Source organism: Triturus cristatus, chromosome 3_2 (assembly GCF_964204655.1).
Source record: "Triturus cristatus chromosome 3_2, aTriCri1.1, whole genome shotgun sequence".
Lineage (NCBI taxonomy): Eukaryota > Metazoa > Chordata > Amphibia > Caudata > Salamandridae > Triturus > Triturus cristatus.
Genome location: NC_140584.1, coordinates 1,066,635,239 through 1,066,656,458, shown reverse-complemented (window position 1 = coordinate 1,066,656,458; position 21,220 = coordinate 1,066,635,239). Strand labels below are relative to the sequence as shown.

Sequence of the window (21,220 nt, the reverse complement as noted above, 5' to 3'; positions counted from 1 at the left end):
CCCTCAATGATTTCTGATTTTTGTGCCGTTTTATTGAATCGTTTCTGCATACTCTTCTTAGCCAATACATTAGAAGTAGTTGCTCCAGGGCCAGCATCAAACTCCATTTACAGATTGAATTTATGTGACTCTAAGGAATCATTTGCAAGTTATCTAACTGAGCAGAAAATAAAATGACATTGCTTGCACACAAGTCCCTTTCATCAGCTAAAATGCATTACAAGCGACAGAGTGGACCTGAAACATACGAAATGCAAGTTAAGGGTACATCCTAAAGCAGACCAAGAAACAAACGTTTTAGCGTCCCCAATAAGAGCAGCCGAAGGTGTGACAGAAGGAAAAACACAAATTAAATCTAGACATACAGATACCCTATTTAAATCTAGTTTATTCCGTTGAAGTCTTAGCTCAGCTCACCACTGACACACACGTGACCTTGTGTAAGGCACTCAGCTTCATCTACTCGAAAGCTACTAAGCTGTAAACTAGAAGGGGCTGACATATAAAAAAATATAAATACATAACCCTCATAGTTGCAATGCTGTTCCATGGTTTTACCTCCACAAGTGAACCATGTGTGTGGCATTCCATACAATGAGTGGACAATATATTGGCATCTGAAGGGATTTCTAGTGGGACTTAACTCCCTTAGAATTTGTCATGATATGATTTCTCCATGCATGTCACAGATATAACCACAATGGACAGGGATGGTGCATATGAAATCCAACTAAACAATCTGCAGTGTGGGGCAAAGCTGTCACGCATCCCAGTAAATCTAGTTTGTTAGAGGCCGTGGATAGTGGACTTAAGGTGGCATCCATGACTCAAATAGTGGGGGCTATGCTAATGGATGCCACAAAACCTGCCTCTGTCCTCTCTTCAGTTCAACCTCTGCATTATTATGGATATTTCATCTAGTAACTAAACTTTAGAACCAGAATGGCTGAGTTGGTTATCCAATTTAAACACACTGTGTAGGCCTAATGAAAATCTTTTTATATTTTTTAATGCTTCAATTTCATCATGCATGAACATTGGGGGCTCTCAGACACAGGTTAACTCCAATAAATTAAGTCCTATGTAAGAATGGATATTTACATTTATACCATCTTCAGGAGAGTTGCTTCATATGGGGGTTTGTAGAATGCCCCCCTCCCCACAATAAATGTTGAAGTTGGGTTGTTGGTGGCTCTATTGGGTTTGATAGTGTGCGTCAGCTTTCTCCCGGATAGTGCCTATTCTATCAGTGGTGGACGCTCCCAATGTCGACCAAACCCCTCTAAGCACTAAAAAGAGGCTTGGGTTTGCATTTAGCTATGTACGTGCTAAGAGTGTGCCACCAGGCCCTGCAGGTAGAAACATGAGAGGGTGTTAAGATGATAAGTCGTTGAGTGAAAAAATGAGAACTAAAGAGTCTGGGCACGTCTTTGCCATTTAAATAGGGAATCAATTCCTCCTGTCGGTAACTGAAGTGCACTGAAACATTTGTGAAACATGACAGAGTCGTCTGATGTCCACAACTTTATGCCACACAAATGGGTTAAAAATTTGTGAAATTAAAAAGAATGTGCCAAAGCTTTGTGCAAACTAGATGTCTGGTGCTCTGCGGCAGAGACCACAAAAAGCTGCTCTACGGGAACTAACCACTGATGTACATAAAAAAATGACAGGGATACAAAACAGACATAAAGTGAGCTTTAACCTTGTCAATATAAAGCAGTCTGTAATGCTGCAGAGAAGACCCCGAGATGTGCTGAACATGTACACACCTTCATGAAAACCACTGCCTCGAGTTTGGAAGACGTAGACTAAATGATGATGGACAGCAACTTTTTTTGGCCTGTCACTATATGACGTACTATTTCACCTTCTAAGCTCCGAGCTTTTTAACGTCATCCATTGGTTTAAGTTTGTCATATGCATTCTGCATGCTGTTGTGAACGCGCTGCATGTCCTTACTTCATAGGATACAGAACCTGCTTCCTGAGCTGTGCTGTGTCCATGTCGCTTGGCCAGATGCAATGATGAAACAGCAACATCTCTGTGACATTTTGTTTTGTTGGGTACACTCCACTCTTTGTTAAGGAACCTCAGACTGACACCCCCTGAACCCCACTGGCTAAGCTACCCACGGACCATCACAATCAATGCTGGTGCTGCAAAGCATGATCAACAATTAATTTGGTTTTTTGGGGTCAAAACGTCGACAACTACTCATCTTCAAAAAAAGAATATAGCAATTAAGAATGAATAATGTCACTGTTTTCTAACAGTTGCTTTACCTTTATCTACCGCACCTGCTCTTTTCACGCATAAGGATTCCTTTTTCTAATCCGATGTGACTTATTAAGCGGCTGTTTCTTACTTCATAATGATGGACTAAAACAATCACCTTTGTTTTGTGTTTCTGGGCTCGCAGACCTTGTCTGTACCGGGTTGTACCATCAATGAGTGCTTGGTGCCGACTGGCATCATTGTCTCACTCACAAAAAGAACTGTGTGTTCTTCTGAGACCAGCGGTGAAAGAGAGAGAGGAAATTCAGACTACTCCTGTGTCTTCATGTGCAGGAGGCCCCCCTGGCTGAAAGGGAATCCTTGGGGAGTGAGCTGCCCGCTGCTGCCTAAGTTGGAGGGAGGGCCTCTTGAGAAGCTGTTTGCCCTTGTGACCATGCCAATAACACAGTGCAGCCACACTTGCAAATGCAATAAGAACTATTGATGGACAGAATGCAGAACAATGTCATACATTCACCCCAGTACGGAGATCTGGGCCTAAATCCATCGTTTTTTTGCTCACCATGCCATTCCAGTTTGGACCCAGCCATATCCAAATCAGTCCTGACCCTGTGCCCAATGGGAACAGTCCAGTCCGAACTGCCAGGCCAGGTCCTCCCTGGACTGGAAACAAGCATCCTAGGACCGGTTTCGGGGTTTCACCCCTCTTCAGCCATGATAGCTTGATTCCAGTGGCATGGAGAGCACAGGACTCACGTCTGAGCATACCCGTCCCACTCCGGGTGACAAATATAAAAAGAACTATTGATGGACAGAATGCAGAACAATGTCATACATTCACCCCAGTACAGAGATCTGGGCCTAAATCCATAGTTTTTTTGCTCACCATGCCATTCCAGTTTGGACCCAGCCATATGCAAATCAGTCTTGACCCTGTGCCCAATGGGAACAGTCCAGCCCGAACTCCTTTGGAATCAAGCTATCCTGGCTGAAGAGGGGTGAAACCCCGAAACCGGTCCTAGGATGCTTGTTTCCGGTCCAGGGAGGACCTGGCTTGGCAGTTCGGGCTGGACTGTTCCCATGAGGCACAGGGTCAAGACTGATTTGCATATGGCCAGGTCTAACTGTGGTGGCATGGTGAGCAAAAGAATGATGGATTTAACCCAGATCTCTTGACTGGGGGAGAATGTTTTGATTTATTCTGCATTCCGTCCATCAATTGTGTGTCTTTTGCTTTCTCGCCCTAAGTGCGCCGGGTATGCCTAGACGTAGGTCGCGGGCTCACTGTGCCACTGGAATCAAGCTATCCTGGCTGAAGAGGGGTGAAACCCCGAAACCGGTCCTAGGATGCTTGTTTCCGGTCCAGGGAGGACGTGGCTTGGCAGTTCGGGCTGGACCGTTCCCATGAGGCACAGGGTCAAGACTGATTTGCATATGGCCAGGTCTAAACTTGTGGAAATTTAGTTCGTATCTGAACATTATCTGCGCCATCTTGTCTCTCCCCAAGCGCCACACGCGGAAAACACGCGACGGCCATTTTAGGCACCATGGTCTCATTGCCGATCGCCAGCGTGCCCCTCAGGCGCTGCAAACGTCCCCCGCGCGCCGGCCACACCCGCTCTCTCATACATGGGCCATAAACCCTCTCCTTCTGCGCGACCCTGCCATGGAACCACATCCCGCGCCTGACGAACACCTCCTTTCATCCCATACATGGTCATACATCCTTTTGATAACCCCCTTCCTCTGTGCCCGATTGTCCGAACCGATCCCAGGCCATCACCTAGCCCTGCGGATGCAGTTTATTGCCCCTACTGTAAGGGAAACACCTCACATCAAAGGGATTACAGTAGATCAAGGCCCCCACCCCCTGAGACCCGACCAGTCGCACACACCCCCAGGAATTGGCGGAATGTCCAGCTGTGTGATAGCCATCTCCTACTGTGGGTGGGGTGGGGACTTCTACTGTAGATATGTGTGGGAACAAGCTTGAAATGGGGATTCCAAGGATGTCTTTCCGTACATCAAAGTCTCAATAAGAATGTATCACGTGTAATAAAGCAATAAACCTGTGTATAAGAGGCCAGGCCTCAGAGATGTGGTTAGAGCACCTCGCGACGATACCTTGCTGTCTGATCTGATGTGTTCTGCTCCGACGGAATAAAACTTTGTTTCCTGCCTTCCAGTCTCCGGCGCCTGCCTCTTTTGTTGGTTAATTATCGAATGGTATAAGAGGCGATTACCGCCGGGCAATACTTGAAGGTTATCGACTGAAGGTGCCGCTACCATTTAACAGTTGGCGTCCCAAGCGTGGGGCCCATCAGCGACACGTGGATCCAGTGGGAGAGGTCCTGACGACAAAGTGAACGACTGCAACGATCGGGAAGAGCTCCTGCCTGATAGACCCTCGTCTGGCAGCCGATCATCCGAACTTCACCGGTTCCGAACAGACCTCTCTCGAGTGATCTACGGTCCTGACTGGGAACCATCAGGAGTGCCGCGGCAAATACGGAGAGTAGAGGACGATCGGGCGCTGGAGGCGGAAGACGAGAAACTGTCCATGCGGTCCGGGTAAGGTCGTGTAACACGACAAATTGCGAAACGATTGATTGATTGATTGAAAATACTAGTATTGCTTATTTGATTGTTCTTTTTGAGATATTCACTGCCTACAAACGGGGAAGAGTAGAAATACTCTCTCTCCCTTTGCAGATAGTGAAGGGTAGGTAACGCGGACTTTTGTCCCCCTTTGTAATCTGTCGTGCCTATTTTTTTCTCCCCACTGATTGATTGTCCGAACATTGATTGTTTTGAAGAATATTGGTTCTTTGAGATATTCTCTGTTTGCAAATAACGAAGAATAGAAATATTCTGTCTAGTCTTTGCAAATAGTGAAGGGTAGGTAACGCAGACTTTTGTCCCCGTTGTAACCCGTCGTGCCTATCTCTTTCTCACCATTTGATTGATTGATTGTCCGAACACTGGTTGTTCGATATTGGTTCTTTGGAGGTATTCTCTACTTGCAAATAACGTAGAATAGAGATATTCTATCTAGTCTTTGCAGGCAGTGAAAAGATAGGTAGTGCAGACTTTTGTCCCTGTTGTAACCCGTCATGCCTATCTTCTCCCCACTGATTGGTAGTTGGTTATGCCCGGACCGCTTATTAGAGATGAACCATCTGGCTCCACTGGAGGGCACCCCTAATAAGGACATGTTTACTAAATATGGACTAGTCGCCGTAGCTTATAGCAAACTATGGCATAAATATACAAAGAAGGACCCCGAGAGTCAGTGGCCACTGATGGGATCCTTTGATGATCATAAAATAGAAACGCTAGAAATAGCTCTACGTAGTAATAAAGCGGCGCCTACTATGCTTGACAGTATCGGCATGTGGCGCAAAGAAACAACACAACGAAAAAAGAGGGAAGAAGTAAAAGCAGAAAAGGAATTGCGTAAGGCAGCTCACCTTGCCGCTAGAAAGTTAGAGGAAGAGATAAAGGAGAGAAAGGAAGCTAAACTAAAACAAGAGTTTGAAACATCAGGCCAGTGCCCTGTTAGGACCTCCTCTACGCTCTACCCTGAGTTACCTTCCAAGCAACGAGTGAATGACGAATTACTATTAGATCCCCCGATCCTCTACATGCCCCCTCCATACGCTCCCTCCCAACCCATAGTGCAGCACCCGCAACCCCCAAACGCAAGCGAGAGCAGTACCAGGGCCTCGGTCCTCACGGCCTCCGCGCCGGCCGAGCCACTTGTACTGAACACAACGTTAGCAATAACGTTAGATGACCCTGAGATGAGAAAGAGGGATTCCGCCAGAGTGAATCGACTAACAAAGGATGAACGGGCCAAAATCGATAAAGTAGTAAGAACACTAGTAGAACGGAAGGAAAGTGAGGAGTATGTAACAGACATGTATAACTCGCATGCCGACAACCACAGACGACACTTTGTCGTACGACTTTGTTATCACATCCTGAATGCCTATGAGGATAGGTACCAGGATCGAGGTCCCGAAGGCTTAGCGACCTTGTATAGGAAAGTAGATATTGGGGAGGGGGGAGAGAGAGATGTAACAGACCTCTTCACTCGTACACTCGAAGTCTTCCGGCATCTTAAAGAACACAGACAGACAACCAAGGCAGAGACCCCCATAGCGACTGAACCCCAGGCAGGAAAAGCTGATACCATGATGCCCATCAAGGAAGCTGCTCCTTACTGGGTCCCCCCACGAGGTCAGGGAACACACGACGACATCAACCACCAAGATGCGAAGGGAAGGGTTGTATATAACTGGGTCTATCAGCCATGGGACCGACAAGACATCTTGACCTTTAGAAAAACCCTACCCGACTTAAGAAAGAACCCGACTGCCTTTTACACAGAACTAGGTACGGCCTTAGGTTCAACTATAATGACCTTGGCGGATATCGATTTGTTCTTCGGGTTGTGTCTGCCGGCGGATGTGTGGAAGCAAATCCGGAAAGTCGACCACGCTGAGGCGTTCGGATATACCTGGGCACAACTCGATACCATAGACAAACAGCGAGGACCTGGACAGAAACCTCTAAAGGCCATATTGGAACTCCCAGACAAGATTGTACAGAAATTGAAGACCCTAATCCCAGAAAGGAAGGTAGACTGGTCGATAGTGACGGCTTGCCGCCAGAAACCCTAGGAGGATGTGTCCGAATACTTCTCTCGATTCGAAACAGTGTTTTCCGATTATAGTGGCCAGGACATGACCACTGCAACCGGACACCACCTCTTTGTCCAGAATTATGTGAAGGGTCTGTCACAGGACGTCTCCCAGAAGTTACAGACCAGCGAGAGTAGTTGGGCAGCCTCCAAACCCGCGGCTATCCTCCAGATGGCCCAGTACTACGAACACCAAAAGAATGAGAACGATAGGGCGTCCGAGAGAAAGAAAAAGGAACTGAAGGAAAGGGTAATGATCGCACAGCTGCAAGGGGTGACCATAGGAAGGGAACCTCCCAAGGGAAATTACCAACCGACTGCTCCTAGAAAACTACCCCCTAGAGACCATGCACCCACACCCTACGGTGGACGCAGGGACTTAGACGAGAATCAGTGCGCGTTCTGCAAAGGGTTTGGACACTGGAAATCCCAGTGCCCGGTCCTTCTGGATATGAACAAGAATAGGGACACAAGAGACATAGCAAATAGCCCCAGAAATAGAGGACAGGGACGAGGGTACACGAACGACACCACCAACGACAGGCCAGGCAGACCAAACACCTTTGACCGCCCCCGACAGAACCAGTGTCAGCAGTCCGACTATGAAAACGCCCATGACTTCGCATAGGACCGCCAGGGGCAAGGGAGGGATCCAGTCGAACTCCGTGTTGACCAGCAAGGTCCTTACGTCACTGCTATGGTCCTGGGCACAAAGTCTCCATTTTTGGTAGATACCGGGGCGACACGTAGTGCATTATCTAAACGACTGATTCCGAGGGCACCCTTGTCTGGCTCGCACATAACCTCAATAGGCTTCGATGGAACGCCCTCCACTAATCCCTTGTCCGCACCAATCTCCTTTGACTTGGAAAATAACACCACTGACACGACGTTTCTGCTCTCCTCCAACACCCCCGACGCTATTATGGGTCTTGATTTACTAAAACATTTCCGAGCTACCATCAGATGTTCCCCCGACGGAGTCCGAGTCATACTGCACGATAACCCAGATCTGTTCAGGCCTTGTCTCACGCAACGTATGTTCTCTATAACCGATGCTGACTTGTCCCTACTCGACACGTTACCCTCACACCTGTGGGCCAAAACCGACTCAGACGTAGGACGCATGGTGATCGACCCTGTACACATAACTGTCCGACCGGACGCGGTGCTCCCAAAGCTTCCACAGTATCGGATATCGCCCGAAGGCGAGAAGGCATTGGTGGAAATCATCCAGTCCCTAGTCGACGCAGGAGTGGTAGAAGAAGTAGTCAGTAATGTTTGCAACAGCCCTATCCTGCCCATTGTAAAGAAACAAGGCGAAGGAGATGAGAAAGCATACCGCTTCATTGTTGACTTACGAGAAGTTAACAAAGTAGTCATACCTCAGTACCCCGTAGTCTCAGACATCACCACCATCCTCACCCTGATTCCATCCACTGCCACTACCTTCACTGTTATTGATCTCAAGAACGCATTCTTTTCCATCCCCATCCACCCAGACAGCCGCTACCTTTTTGGCTTCACCTTAAAAGCCCGTTCGTACAGATTCTGTAGGGCACCCCAAGGCTACACTGAGAGTCCCAGCATTTATAGCCAAGCCCTCAAAAGACAACTAGATGCAGTCCAGCTACCAGATGGAGTGGTGTTAATACAATACGTCGATGATATTCTTTTGGCGGCCGACACCACTCCACTCGCAGTCACAGCCACCATCCACCTCCTCCACTTCCTCGCGGAGAACGGTCACAAGGTCTCCAGGAAGAAGTTGCAATTCTGCCAACCCCAAGTGACATACCTAGGCCACCTCCTATCCAAAGATGGGAGGAAGCTTACACCTGATCGAATTCAGACCATCCTAGAAACCCCCGTTCCCAAAACTCAGAAGCAAGTGCGGTCCCTGGTAGGCCTCACCTCCTTCTGCCGACAGTGGTTGCCAAACTTCAGTCTTATCGTAAAACCTCTGCTTTCCCTGTTGGCCAAAGACGTCCCCTTCCCCATCCCCTGGACACCCGAATGCCAATCCTCCTTCAAGGAATTACGAGATGCCCTTTGTTCAGCACCAGTCCTAGGGACCCCAGACTACACTAAACCTTTCTCCCTCTTCACCCACGAAAGGGAGGGGTGCGCATTGTCTGTTCTAACACAGCCCATAGCCCTTGCGGCTACTTCTCTGCCACTCTCGACCCTGTAGCCAGAGCCTTGCCCGCCTGCCTTCGAGCAGTAGCCGCCGCCGCTGTCTCTATCCGACAAAGTGAGGGGATCGTGCTTTCAAACCCCCTCACCGTGCTAGTACCCCATGCAGTTGACACCCTCCTGAACCAGACCAAGACAACACCTGACTAGCGCACGACTGACTGGTTACGAGCTGACTCTGCTTGCACCCCATATCACGCTCAAGCGATGCACCACCCTGAATCCAGCCACTCTGCTACCTCTCCCTGACACTGACCCCAATGCGTCCCCTATACATGACTGCGTGACCCTCACCGATGAACAGACCAAGAGTAGGGTTGACCTCCGAGACACTGCCTTCCCGGACCCTGACGGAGAACTGTGGGTAGATGGCTCATGCATCAAGCTTCCCGACGGCACCACCTCAGCTGCCTATGCAGTCACTACGGCCCGAACAGTTGTTGAAACAGCCCGCATCACACAGCGATCCGCACAGGCGGCTGAGCTGATTGCTCTCACACGAGCGTGCATCCTAGCAGCTGGGACAACCGCAAACATTTACACCGACAGTCAGTACGCCTTCGGGGGGGTTCACCACTTTGGACTCCTATGGAAGGAGAGGGGATTCCTGACCTCCCATGGCACACCCATCCTACATGGAGATCTAGTCTCTGCCCTGACCGAAGCAGTCCTCCTCCCCGCACGGCTGGCTGTGATCAAATGCCAGGCACACAAGAAGGTGACAGACATTATAGGACAGGGAAATGCTCTGGCTGATATTACTGCCCGAACCACAGCCGAGAATAGGTCCACGACACGTATGTACGTGACCAGGTCACAAACTGAGAGATGGAAGGATGCCAGGGAAACGATTAGGGACATCCAATTAGCCAGCACACCCCACGAATTGACTGAATGGGCACGGGTAGGATTGAAAGACGATGAAGGCTGCTGGCAGACTAAAGACACGAACAAATGGTTGCTACCTGACTCATTCCTGATTCCCATGCTGATCATGACACACTCCCCCGCACACATAGGGTCCGCCCCCATGATCGAACTCATCTCCAAGGTTTGGCACAACGATAAGATCCCAGACTCAGCCAGACGTCTAGTCCAACAATGCCTGGTGTGCCTCCAACACAACCCTGGTAAAGGAACTGCTGTACCACGGGGAGGGTTTGGGGTTCCTAACATCCCTTTGAGGTCCTGCAGATGGACTACATCCAGTTAGAAAGGTGCCAGAGCCTGGAGTACGTACTTGTCGTTGTGTGCGCCTTCAGCAAATGGGTGGAAGCCTACCCAACCCGCGACAACACTGCTATGACTACCGCAAAAGTACTACTGAAGGAATTCTTCCCCCGTTACGGTCTTTGTCGAATTTTATGGAGCGACAACGGCCCCCACTTCGTAGCCGAAGTTATCCAACTCATCTTAAAGGGGTTGGGTGTAAAACAAAAGTTCCATGCGGTTTTCCACCCCCAATCTGCAGGCTTGGTTGAGCGACATAACGCCACATTGAAGCTCAAAATAGCCAAAATAGTTGCCACCACAGGATTGAAGTGGCCAGACGCCCTCCCGCTAGCATTGCTATCAATGCGTTCCACTCCCACCAAACACCACTTAACCCCCTACGAGGTCGTCTTCGGGCGGCCCATGAACCTTTGGACTGCACCAAAACCTTCATCCATTCGCGACGTCCCGGACGTCCTCATGTCTGACTATTTGTACAACCTAACTAAAACATTGTCTGTTATCCATCAGCAGGTGCTGCAAGCCATTCCCGACGCTTCAAGGGGTCCCGGACACGATATCCGACCCGGAGATAACGTCCTAGTGCGTAATTTCGAGCGTGCAAGGAGTCTGGAGCCCCGGTGGACGGGCCCCCTGCAAGTCTTGATCACCACCCGAACAGCTCTTCGAGTGGAGGGGAAGCGCAACTGGCTGCACGCACATCACTGTAAGAAGGTATCACCGACCCTGACGACAACCGACAACATCACCGGCCAAGGAGGACCCCCGGACAAAGACCGACCATCCCTGAGCTGCTACCAGAATACAGAGACACTTGAGTTAACGAAATATCCCGACCCCACTGTGCCATCCAAGGAAGGGTATAACCTGCGACGAAAGGAGGGAACTTCGGCTAAGCAGACCACGAGCTAAGTTGAGATCCCAGATCGGTAGCCTAATCATCTCAAAAGGCTTCCAGGAGAGAAACTAAACAAAGCCAGTGGTTCTGCCCGCTACCAAGTCCCTCGAAGATGATGGAAGCGCCCGACATGAAGGTGATGGAAGCAACCGGACGCCCGAAGATCCACTATCAAAACCCAAAGACTGACAAGATGCACAGCTCAAAAACTATCGCGCTTTTTATTACCTTTCTCTTTTGCCTTCTCCTCATGGCCACCTTCTGGATCATGGAAGAGAGCTCACCCGCTCATAAGACATTGCTGACCACTGTTCAACCTACCACCATGAAAGAACACCATTTGATCTCGCTTTCTCCTTAACTGCGAGAGAGGCGTAAGGAGTTCTGGAATAACTCTTTCGTGCAGTTGCTCCACCAACACAATCTTGCCGCCAATGCCACTAATTGCTGGATCTGTGGATTGCTACCGCATGCCACTGGACACTCTATCCCTTTCATCCCCTCACCTTTCTCTGTCCATGGCTCCTGCCTCGCTTGGCTAATCCTCCTGCAAGAAAGCTACAAGGACAATGCCACTTCCAGCAAAACTGTGTCACACTTCTACCATGGGTTCTGGCTGAACAAAACTGGAAAAACTTCTGCTCCCTTCTGCCCTCTAAGATCAAACACTTCCTTTCATATAGACATCCCTGCCAAAGAACGAGTTGAAATGCAGGTGTTCAACAACCCAGCCAGACCCACCTTCTCTTACCTCCGGAAACGAACGGCCGCCACCCTAACAGTGGCTCTGTCCGTCATCAACATCACAGGTCTTGTGTGCCTCGAAGGTCTGGGAACACAGCCGGTGGGCCGCAGTTCCTGTCTCATCACCCGAACATTGGACTCAGTCGACCCATCCTCCTTTGTTACCTCCCCAAATATGTACTTCGTCTGTGGTACTAAGGCCTACACCTGGCTTCCGAAAGGCTGGGGAGGCACCTGTTACATCGCTTTTATCCTTCCTCCAACATATGTGGCTCCGGCAAACCACCACCGGCAGAAGCGTGCCAAGGACATTGTACAAGCCGACTCCACCGGAGCACAGTTCATGGATGCAGTAAAAGGACTTGTCCCACTTTGGGGTCCAATGGCGAACAGCCGTGCTATCCGGCACTTAACCCAGGCAGTCGAAACAACAATGAACATTACGGCTGGCATCCTCACCAACAACACCGCCGAGCTTCAGGCCGTCCGCCTGGTGGCTCTCCAGAACCGCCTCGTTCTAGATGTGGTTCTGGCTGATCGTGGAGGAGCATGCCGCATCATTGGGTCCAGCTGTTGTACCTACGTACCGGACAACTCACCCTCCGTCTACAAGGCGATCGAACACCTCCACAGACTTTCCTCAGAGGTGCATCAGGAACAAGAAGGATGGTCGCTTGGGAATTGGTTTTGGGACTCAATAAAGAACTGGGGGTGGAGGTTGTTTACGTTTATCCTAATGCCGATTGTGATTCTATGTGGATGTTGCCTGGGGATTCAGTGCTTGCCACCTCTATGTTCACTTTTCACGAACTACATCTGCCCTAAGACTATGAACTTTGAATTAGAACGAATGAAAGCCCTGTACGAAACAGAAGTACGTGGTATTATGGGGATAGATCCGAACTAAACAAGCTGGCGAGATATGTTAAAAGGGAGGACTGTGGAAATTTAGTTCGTATCTGAACATTATCTGCGCCATCTTGTCTCTCCCCAAGCGCCACACGCGGAAAACACGCGACGGCCATTTTAGGCACCATGGTCTCATTGCCGATCGCCAGCGTGCCCCTCAGGCGCTGCAAACGTCCCCCGCGCGCCGGCCACCCCCGCTCTCTCATACATGGGCCATAAACCCTCTCCTTCTGTGCGACCCTGCCATGGAACCACATCCCGCGCCTGACCAACACCTCCTTTCATCCCATACATGGTCATACATCCTTTTGATAACCCCCTTCCTCTGCGCCCGATTGTCCGAACCGATCTCAGGCCATCACCTAGCCCTGCGGATGCAGTTTATTGCCCCTACTGTAAGGGAAACACCTCACATCAAAGGGATTACAGTAGATCAAGGCCCCCACCCCCTGAGACCCGACCAGTCGCACACACCCCCAGGAATTGGCGGAATGTCCAGCTGTGTGATAGCCATCTCCTACTGTGGGTGGGGTGGGGACTTCTACTGTAGATATGTGTGGGAACAAGCTTGAAATGGGGATTCCAAGGATGTCTTTCCGTACATCAAAGTCTCAATAAGAATGTATCACTTGTAATAAAGCAATAAACCTGTGTATAAGAGGCCAGGCCTCAGAGATGTGGTTAGAGCACCTCGTGACGATACCTTGCTGTCTGATCTGATGTGTTCTGCTCCGACGGAATAAAACTTTGTTTCCTGCCTTCCAGTCTCCGGCGCCTGCCTCTTTTGTTGGTTAATTATCGAATGGTATAAGAGGCGATTACCGCCGGGCAATACTTGAAGGTTATCGACTGAAGGTGCCGCTACCATTTAACAAACTGGGGTGGCATGGTGAGCAAAAGAATGATGGATTTAACCCAGATCTCTTGACTGGGGGAGAATGTTTTGATTTGTTCTGCATTCCGTCCATCAATTGTGTGTCTTTTGCCACACTTGCAAATAGCACAGAGAAGCCACACTTGCACATAACATAGAGCAGGCACACTTACAAATAACACACATAAGCCACACTTGCACATAACACAGAGCAGGCACACTTACAAATACACTCACTGATTTGCCTGAGAAAACATGCCCATGAAAACCAGTGAATGCTTCTTTACAATACAAGGGCACAAAATATGTGCGCGCTCAAAGTGCAGCATTGAAGCAAGCACTCCAAGCCCCTTCTGTAATACAAAAGGGATGTGGGGGTACAAACCAGGCCCTCGTTGGATGGACCCTGCTGATGTTAGTGTACTTCAGAAAAGACCTAACACTGAGGACGACCCAAGTGCAGAGAAAAATTGCCGTTTGCCAACTAAACTTAATTGGTAAGATTTTTAGACTATTTATCTTCATGGCCTCTTGTAAGGTGCCCACTTCTGCTAGACTTTATTCAGATAAGGATCTTGAGCTGTGCAGATAACAACGGTACCATCCACTGCTACAAGTGCTCTACTAGCTCTAGGTTCTCCAAAGTCAGTACTGGAAGGCCGGATCCATGCCATATTTTTAGCATATCCCCATTTAGATAAAGGTAGTTATCTTAAAATTCTGGTGGATACTCTATCCAACTGCAGATTCATCATCATTACAATGTTCCCAGCCATGAGATTGGATCAGGAACATTTTCCAGCATAGCCTCTGTGCACAGATAGCTGCCATTGTGTGGCTCCATGTCATCTTCTAACTGCCCCAGAAGTGTCGACTTGAGCCCTATATAGACGTCATATAGGCGTGTTGACGTCGGTTTCTTTCCGGACATCATCCACTCCCTTGGACGCAGAGCCCCTCAGCAATCAACTATGCCAGTGTGAAGATTTCTTAATTGGGAACTTTTTAGAAAGAAGAGTCCATTCCACAGAACTGAGAGGTAGCAAGGCAGTGAGGAATCTGAAGTTAGATAGAGTATCCAATAGAAAGAGTGTTACTGATATAACTTATTTTTCTAGTGGAGACTTCTAACCGCAGATTCCTCAGATTCATCACCTTTAGAATAGCTACCAAAGCAGTACTTCCCCAGGTGGTGAGTCTGTGGAATGCCTCAGACCAAAATGTCCTGCAGGACTGAACAGTGTTAACAAACTTTCCATTGGACCTGGCTGTCAAGGCAGTAGTGCTTCATGAATGTGCACACTGATGACCATGTTGCAGCCTGACAGATATTCAGGATAAGCACTCTGAATTGCAGCAAATTGCACAAATGGCCCTCTGAAAACCTCTCGGATGTAGATGGGGTAGGTGACGGGATGAAATGAATGGCAAGGAATAGCCCATTTTAACTATCTACAGGACACACCTGTCAGGCACTATTGCTTGCCACCTGTCGAGAATATGAGTGACCATGCCTCCTAAGGGATGCGTATGTGTCACTAAGCGTAAACTAAAGCAGCTTAGAGGCTGCTGCTAAATGGGCTGGGGACAGGGAAGTTCATTACCCCTGCTGGCCTGAGCGTTGCTTGCTAGATCTCCTCCTGTGACGTTGAAAGGAAGGGGGTATCTGCTATAGGGTGGGCAGCCTTGGCGCTGTCTAATGGCGAAGCCCCTAGTGATGCCTTGTAGGGGCAAAATTGATGTGGATACTGCCTTGCTGGTGTAGAAAGGCAGAGGGGCCGTGCAGTTGTTCTGCTTTCTTTAAAGTGCTTTAGGGTGAAATCAGCTTTCTTACTAAAGAGACGAGACCTATCGAATAGCATATCTATGATTAATACTTGACCATCACACGAAAAGCCTGTGGTCCAGATCAACATATGGCATCGGAGTGCCACACTAGTACTAGCTGCTCTGCTCAAGCAATCTGTTGTTACTAGCCCTGATTGGAAAACATACTTGGCTTTATTCTGGTCATCCGGAATGAAATGTGCCAAATTGATATTGAACTCTTCTGGGACTGCTGGTATAGTTTCAGCCACAATGTATTAGAATAGCCTCCCAGCAAACAGCTGGCATTGATGGACCTAAGGACAAGGCTGGCAGAGGAAAACATCTTCTTCCCAAATGCCTCCATTCTCTTAGACCTTCTGTCCTGCGAGGAATTGAGGTTAACTCTGCTGGTGGCAGCTTGTAGCCTTTCCTGAGTAAGATTCTGGGTGAGAAAGGCATGGGTACCAGGAGTTGGCCTATGGTGAAGTGCCGGTGGAGAATAACAAGATTTTGACCAAGTGCCCAATAGGATGAAAGCCAGGGTTTCATCCATTGGTAGCAAAGGTTCTAAAGAAGATTGTTCGGGCTGCAGGACCTGCAGTTGTAAATCTAGAACTTCACCTGCCTTCAAATTACCATGGCAAAGGAGGCCGACTCTTCCGTGCAAGGCCCAGAGGGCACCAGGCCAGTGTTGGGCAAAGTATCCAGCACATTAGCCTCTAGTAGGTCCATCTAAAAATGATCATCCTCATACTGTGGAGAAAAATCATCCCACCAATCACCATCATTACCAAAAGTTGGTTGTCTCTTGGCAGAGTCCAATCCAAGGAGTTGTTGGGAGTACCATAAGACGGTCTATAGGTAAAGGACATTGCCTTGTCTGAATCAGAAGGAATGGGGGCCGTGTGTAGGAATCTATCATGCGCACAACTTTGGTGAAGGTTGAGATGTATTCAGTTTGGAGTCAGACCGAACTACGGGCTTGCCATTCTCCTATGGTGGCATGGGTAGCGGCATTGACAGAGGAAGAAATGGCACAGATCGTGGTGCCTGGAATGGAACCGGCTCCAGAATTAGAGCTGAATCTGAAGCAGATTTAGGAGGCACAGCTGGCAGAGAGACACAGAACGGTGCCAAAAATGCAGAGCATGGCCTTCTTAAGTGCCTCAATTTGTTGCGGTGTTGCTGATGGACCCGCAAATGTGGGTCTGCATCAGGATCAATAGTGGAATTGGCCCCTCAGTAGGCAACCAAGAGCGAGTCGGCAGGGCACCTTGACATCCTCGCAGCTTTTCAGAAGGAGAGTGGCAAGGATGGTGTGAGGCTCGCCTGGACTTCTTGTGTTTCTTTTTTTATCTGAATTTACCCAAAAACTTGGAACTTGATGATGATATGTTGCAGGACCGGCCCTGAGAACAGGAATGAATCTATGTCCATAACTTCCAGTGGGAACAACTTTTACGGGATTTCCGGAAATGTTCAGCAATGTAACGCTTGGCTTCATTATACCAGATCTCTTTAGCTTCATTAGGACACATTATTTGCATGACTTGAAGTAATGGGCCAACCCTAGACACCAGAGGCATGCCTCATAGGGATCCAACACAGAGATGTGTTTGTTACAATCCTTCCAAAGTTTAAAGCCTGTAGTTTTAACAGGTGACATTTCCCTTGCATACTGGAAACAAGTTTTTGAAAAGGAAAAAGCTTGTCAGTAGATGAAGAAAAGTTGTAGATAGCTCCTGCATCCACATACAAAAGCGTGGGAAAAAAAGAACTGACAGGATCATGCGTGGTTGGCACCCATATACGGCTTAAGGCATCACTCCTGGGGCAGAGCGGTGTCGACGCAGAGCCATACAATGACACCTATCGGCGTGCAGAGGCTAAGCTGAAAAACCTTCTGGATCCAGTCTGGTGCCTGGTGATATGCTACAGAGAAGGAATCTACAGTTAGCATCATAATAAACTACATATATTAAGAATCAAAATGCTTTCGATGTAAACATGTCCTTGAAAATTCTTTGGAACGTAATTCACTGGTAAATGCGCATTACAGCAGTTTTGTAGGCATGGGGGTTGAGTCTAAAAAAAAACACTTGCAACACAGAATGAGAAGTGCGAGTCTTGAGGAAAGTTGAGACTGTAAGATCTCTAGCTGATGCCAAAGACAGTGGGAACATGGGTAGGCAAAAAGTGGCATGGGAGCCCATTTCTGATGACACTTCTCATGTAATTATCCTGGATATTCATGACATGCTTTCCCACAGATAGGTGACATGGACAGCCCTACATTTGTCAGGCTCAATAAGAGTAGTCTACAGATAAGTACGGAAACCATTGGTCCAAACCTCTGCCCAATGGGAGAGATCTCAGCCATAGTACCTGGATGACGTCTTTTGTCCTCTTGTTGTCCTTGTTGACACATTGGTTCAGAGTGTTGCTGAACTTGATGCAGGCGCTGAGCTGCGCCACCTCACTGACTGTCTCGAGAGCCCAGTGCTGGTCTTTCTGCTCGACCCCCGCTTCTTCTTCGTCACGTGCCTCCAGGGCAGCGCTTTCCTTCATCACACTGGGTGTGAGGCTTTTTTCTACCAAACAAATAAACAGATCAGCGACTTTAGAAGCACAGTGTCAGAAGCTAATTAATACTGATTCGAATAACGTGGTTAACTGCCTTGCATTAAGGATGTTGTGAACGTGTGAAATACAAAAATTGAAGTTTCTTGTTTTTTACACAGCTATAGTAGGAGTCAGCATGTTTGCAGGAGGTCCTAAATTCAGCCAATCAGGGAACCCAGGCACAGGTGTATACTGAGGGATTTTCGTAACATCCCATAATGTGTTTATGTGGGGAAGCCGTGTTCAGAACCCAGCTCCGTTTTGCTACCTCACTTTGTTCTCACATTAATTAAAATGTAACGCACTATGACCGAGTCCGTTTTTAAATCTCCGACCCTACAATTGAAATAGATCATATACAATTGTTCAATCAATTCAATACATGTTTCTCTCCGAAAAGAATGCTGTCATAGTTGTGCAGCCACTCCACTCTCACTAGAACTCATCATACACTTGGTCTACAACATTATAAATAAAAATATCCAGTTACAGTCCTACTGAGCAATCTTTTATTTTTTGTGCTGTTTTGGTCTTGGTGACTAACAGCTACAGTTCTCTGCTGGCCTGACCTGTTGCTTCCAATATACATAAAGTGGGCCTCGGGTCAGCTCTTGCCTGTGACTGAATGGCTTTGTTGTCTAGAACAGTTGTTGCCTCTTGAGTCAACTGCTTTCATCACTATTCTTTTGTTTATCCCACCCAGGATCATTGTGGTGTCAGTATGTTCTGATTGGTTGAGTTGTATCCTTTAACTGCTGACATTGCTTGCACTCAAGGATTTTTGGTCTTTTTCTCTCAGCACTCCATGGGATTTTCTTCCCCTCACCCCTTGTGCTGTTTGGGCCCCTTCACTTTGCTCCCAAGCCATCTCACTCTCGGTGTTGCCGCCCAATATTTTTAAAATATCCTCCTCCCCACATTTGCTCCTACTTTCACATTTCATTTTTCTGTATTTTTTTTTTGTGTGCCTATCGCACTATCTCGAGTATCCATCCTAAAATGGATTTTTACCCATTTCAAGATGGCTGCCCGCACTTGCGTCCCCCCAGCTGTGTTTTCTCAGATATTACTAATACATTTAAAGAAGGCTACTGTGGAAGCGCGTGCAACCACAGGGGTTATCTTTGGATGAGTTTGTTAAAGCATTACAAATGAATTTAAAGATGGTCTTCATGGATGTGCATACATCCACGGAGGCCATCTTTGAATGCATTTGTAATGTCTTAACAAACCTGTTCAAATATGGCCTCTGCGCATGCACACATATCCACGCCAGCTGACACAAAAATGCATTGACAAAGCCAAAATATTTCACCGCCAATACCTGTTGGCTTTGCCAATGCATGTCTATAATGCAAAGACGGTCCAAGGATTGTCGGAGAGCTGTATATGTTATGATACCCGCCCGCTACAAATTAAAACAACAACCTACTTGCAGAACCGATTTTAATGAACATTTTTAAAGATGGAGTATGCCAGATAGATACTGAAGCAGTCTAAGGGTTGAACAATTCCTAAGGCAGCCTACATGGACATTTGTCTGGAGGCCGTAGACAATGGGGATGTTCTCTATTGAGGGGTTAAGACTGTGCCACATACAACTACAGCAGAACTCATATTGTGCCTAACACACACTTATAACCTGTTTTATGGAAATGAGAAACGTAATGCGAATTTCACACGGTGCCTCACCTATTACGCTTTATTAGTCATGGAAATCATTTACTCCCAAAAATGTTTAAGATGTAGTCTTCCAAAAAATGTGGAATTAACACTTTCAATATTTTTATTGTGAGGTTTTAAGCCTTTTTCTCTAAAAGTTAGCTTATCCTCTCGGACACACACATTATATGTGTATAGAGTGACCAACGCCACTGTCCAGCCTATGATTTAGGTTTCTTTTTGCACCGTAATCCATCCACTAATGGAGCCTGAGGACATGCAAGGTTGATTCGAAAACGTAGAAGCATTCTACAATACAGCTTTCTAGCCCAATGCCCAGGGCTAGAACGGGTGGTAAAGGCCCTCTTCCAGTCAGGGGCGTCCTCTATTTGGACGGAGGAGTGTCGCCACACTTAATTGCCCCCAGAAATGCCCCAGAGACAAAAAATAAAATGGTAATAAAGTTAATTCATTACCATTTTATTTTACGCCAACTCGTCCTGCACTGTGTGTCAAGACGGGGCGGGGCCTGCTGAGTGGCAGCAGTTATGGTGGGCAGCCTGGGCACTAGTTTATAGTGTGCATGTCCCTTTAGCCAGCTGACTTGCGATGGCCAGCCTGACATACGTACTATAAACGTCTCAACCCAGTGGTCTTAGACCGTTGTGAGGAAGCATAGGCCTCCAATGTCGTCAGGAGCGCCAAGAGAGGCCGCTACCTCCAATCCTTGCACTGCTCTGATGCTGGTTAACAGCATGAGAGCAGTGTCAGGATTAGTTAAGCCCAGCTGGACGCGACCTCAGGAGAAGAAGACGACTGGAGCGAGGAAGTGTCTCTGGAAAGCATGAATAAGTACCTTTTTATTTATTTAATTTAATGTATTCTATATTATTTATAAATGTTTTTTATGTATTCACCCATGTGCATGGCTCTCCTATTGCCGCAATTGCCAGCCGCCACTGCTTCCAGTGAGGAATAGTGACTTTAAAAACCGTAATAGCCCGGGCAGAGACCAATAATGCTAGTAGAACATACCACTCACAGAGGGTAGAATGCTGAAAATAGACAGGGAGGAGCAAAATGCTGGAATAATGGAGCAGAGCGTCTCTACCACTCGTTATTGGCCCTGAAATTCATTGTCTTCCCTGGTGTCTCAAAATGTTCTAACACTTTTTCAACCTGACAAAATGTGTTCCAAAATAATGATTATTCTATGTTATTACATTTGAGGCAAACCAGGGACACAAAAAAAGAGATTGTTAAACTTAAAACTTCAGCTAGCAGATGCAAAATGCAGCGCATGCTTTGCGCCATCTGTCAAAAGAAAACG

At 47.8% G+C, this 21,220-nt stretch overlaps 1 protein-coding gene across 1 annotated transcript in view; it reads right to left on the bottom strand.

Moving 5' to 3' along the window:
- The window catches only part of LOC146859134 (uncharacterized), a 2,052,335-nt gene that overhangs the window by 1,604,942 nt on the left and 426,173 nt on the right, over positions 1-21,220 (bottom strand). Inside the window, exons 39-40 of the mRNA XM_085649806.1 lie at positions 18,798-18,803; positions 17,992-18,113 (exon numbers count right to left, since the gene is read on the bottom strand). Of these exons, the coding sequence (XP_085505932.1) occupies positions 17,992-18,113; positions 18,798-18,803 (128 nt within the window). The remainder of the gene's footprint in view (positions 1-17,991; positions 18,114-18,797; positions 18,804-21,220) is intronic.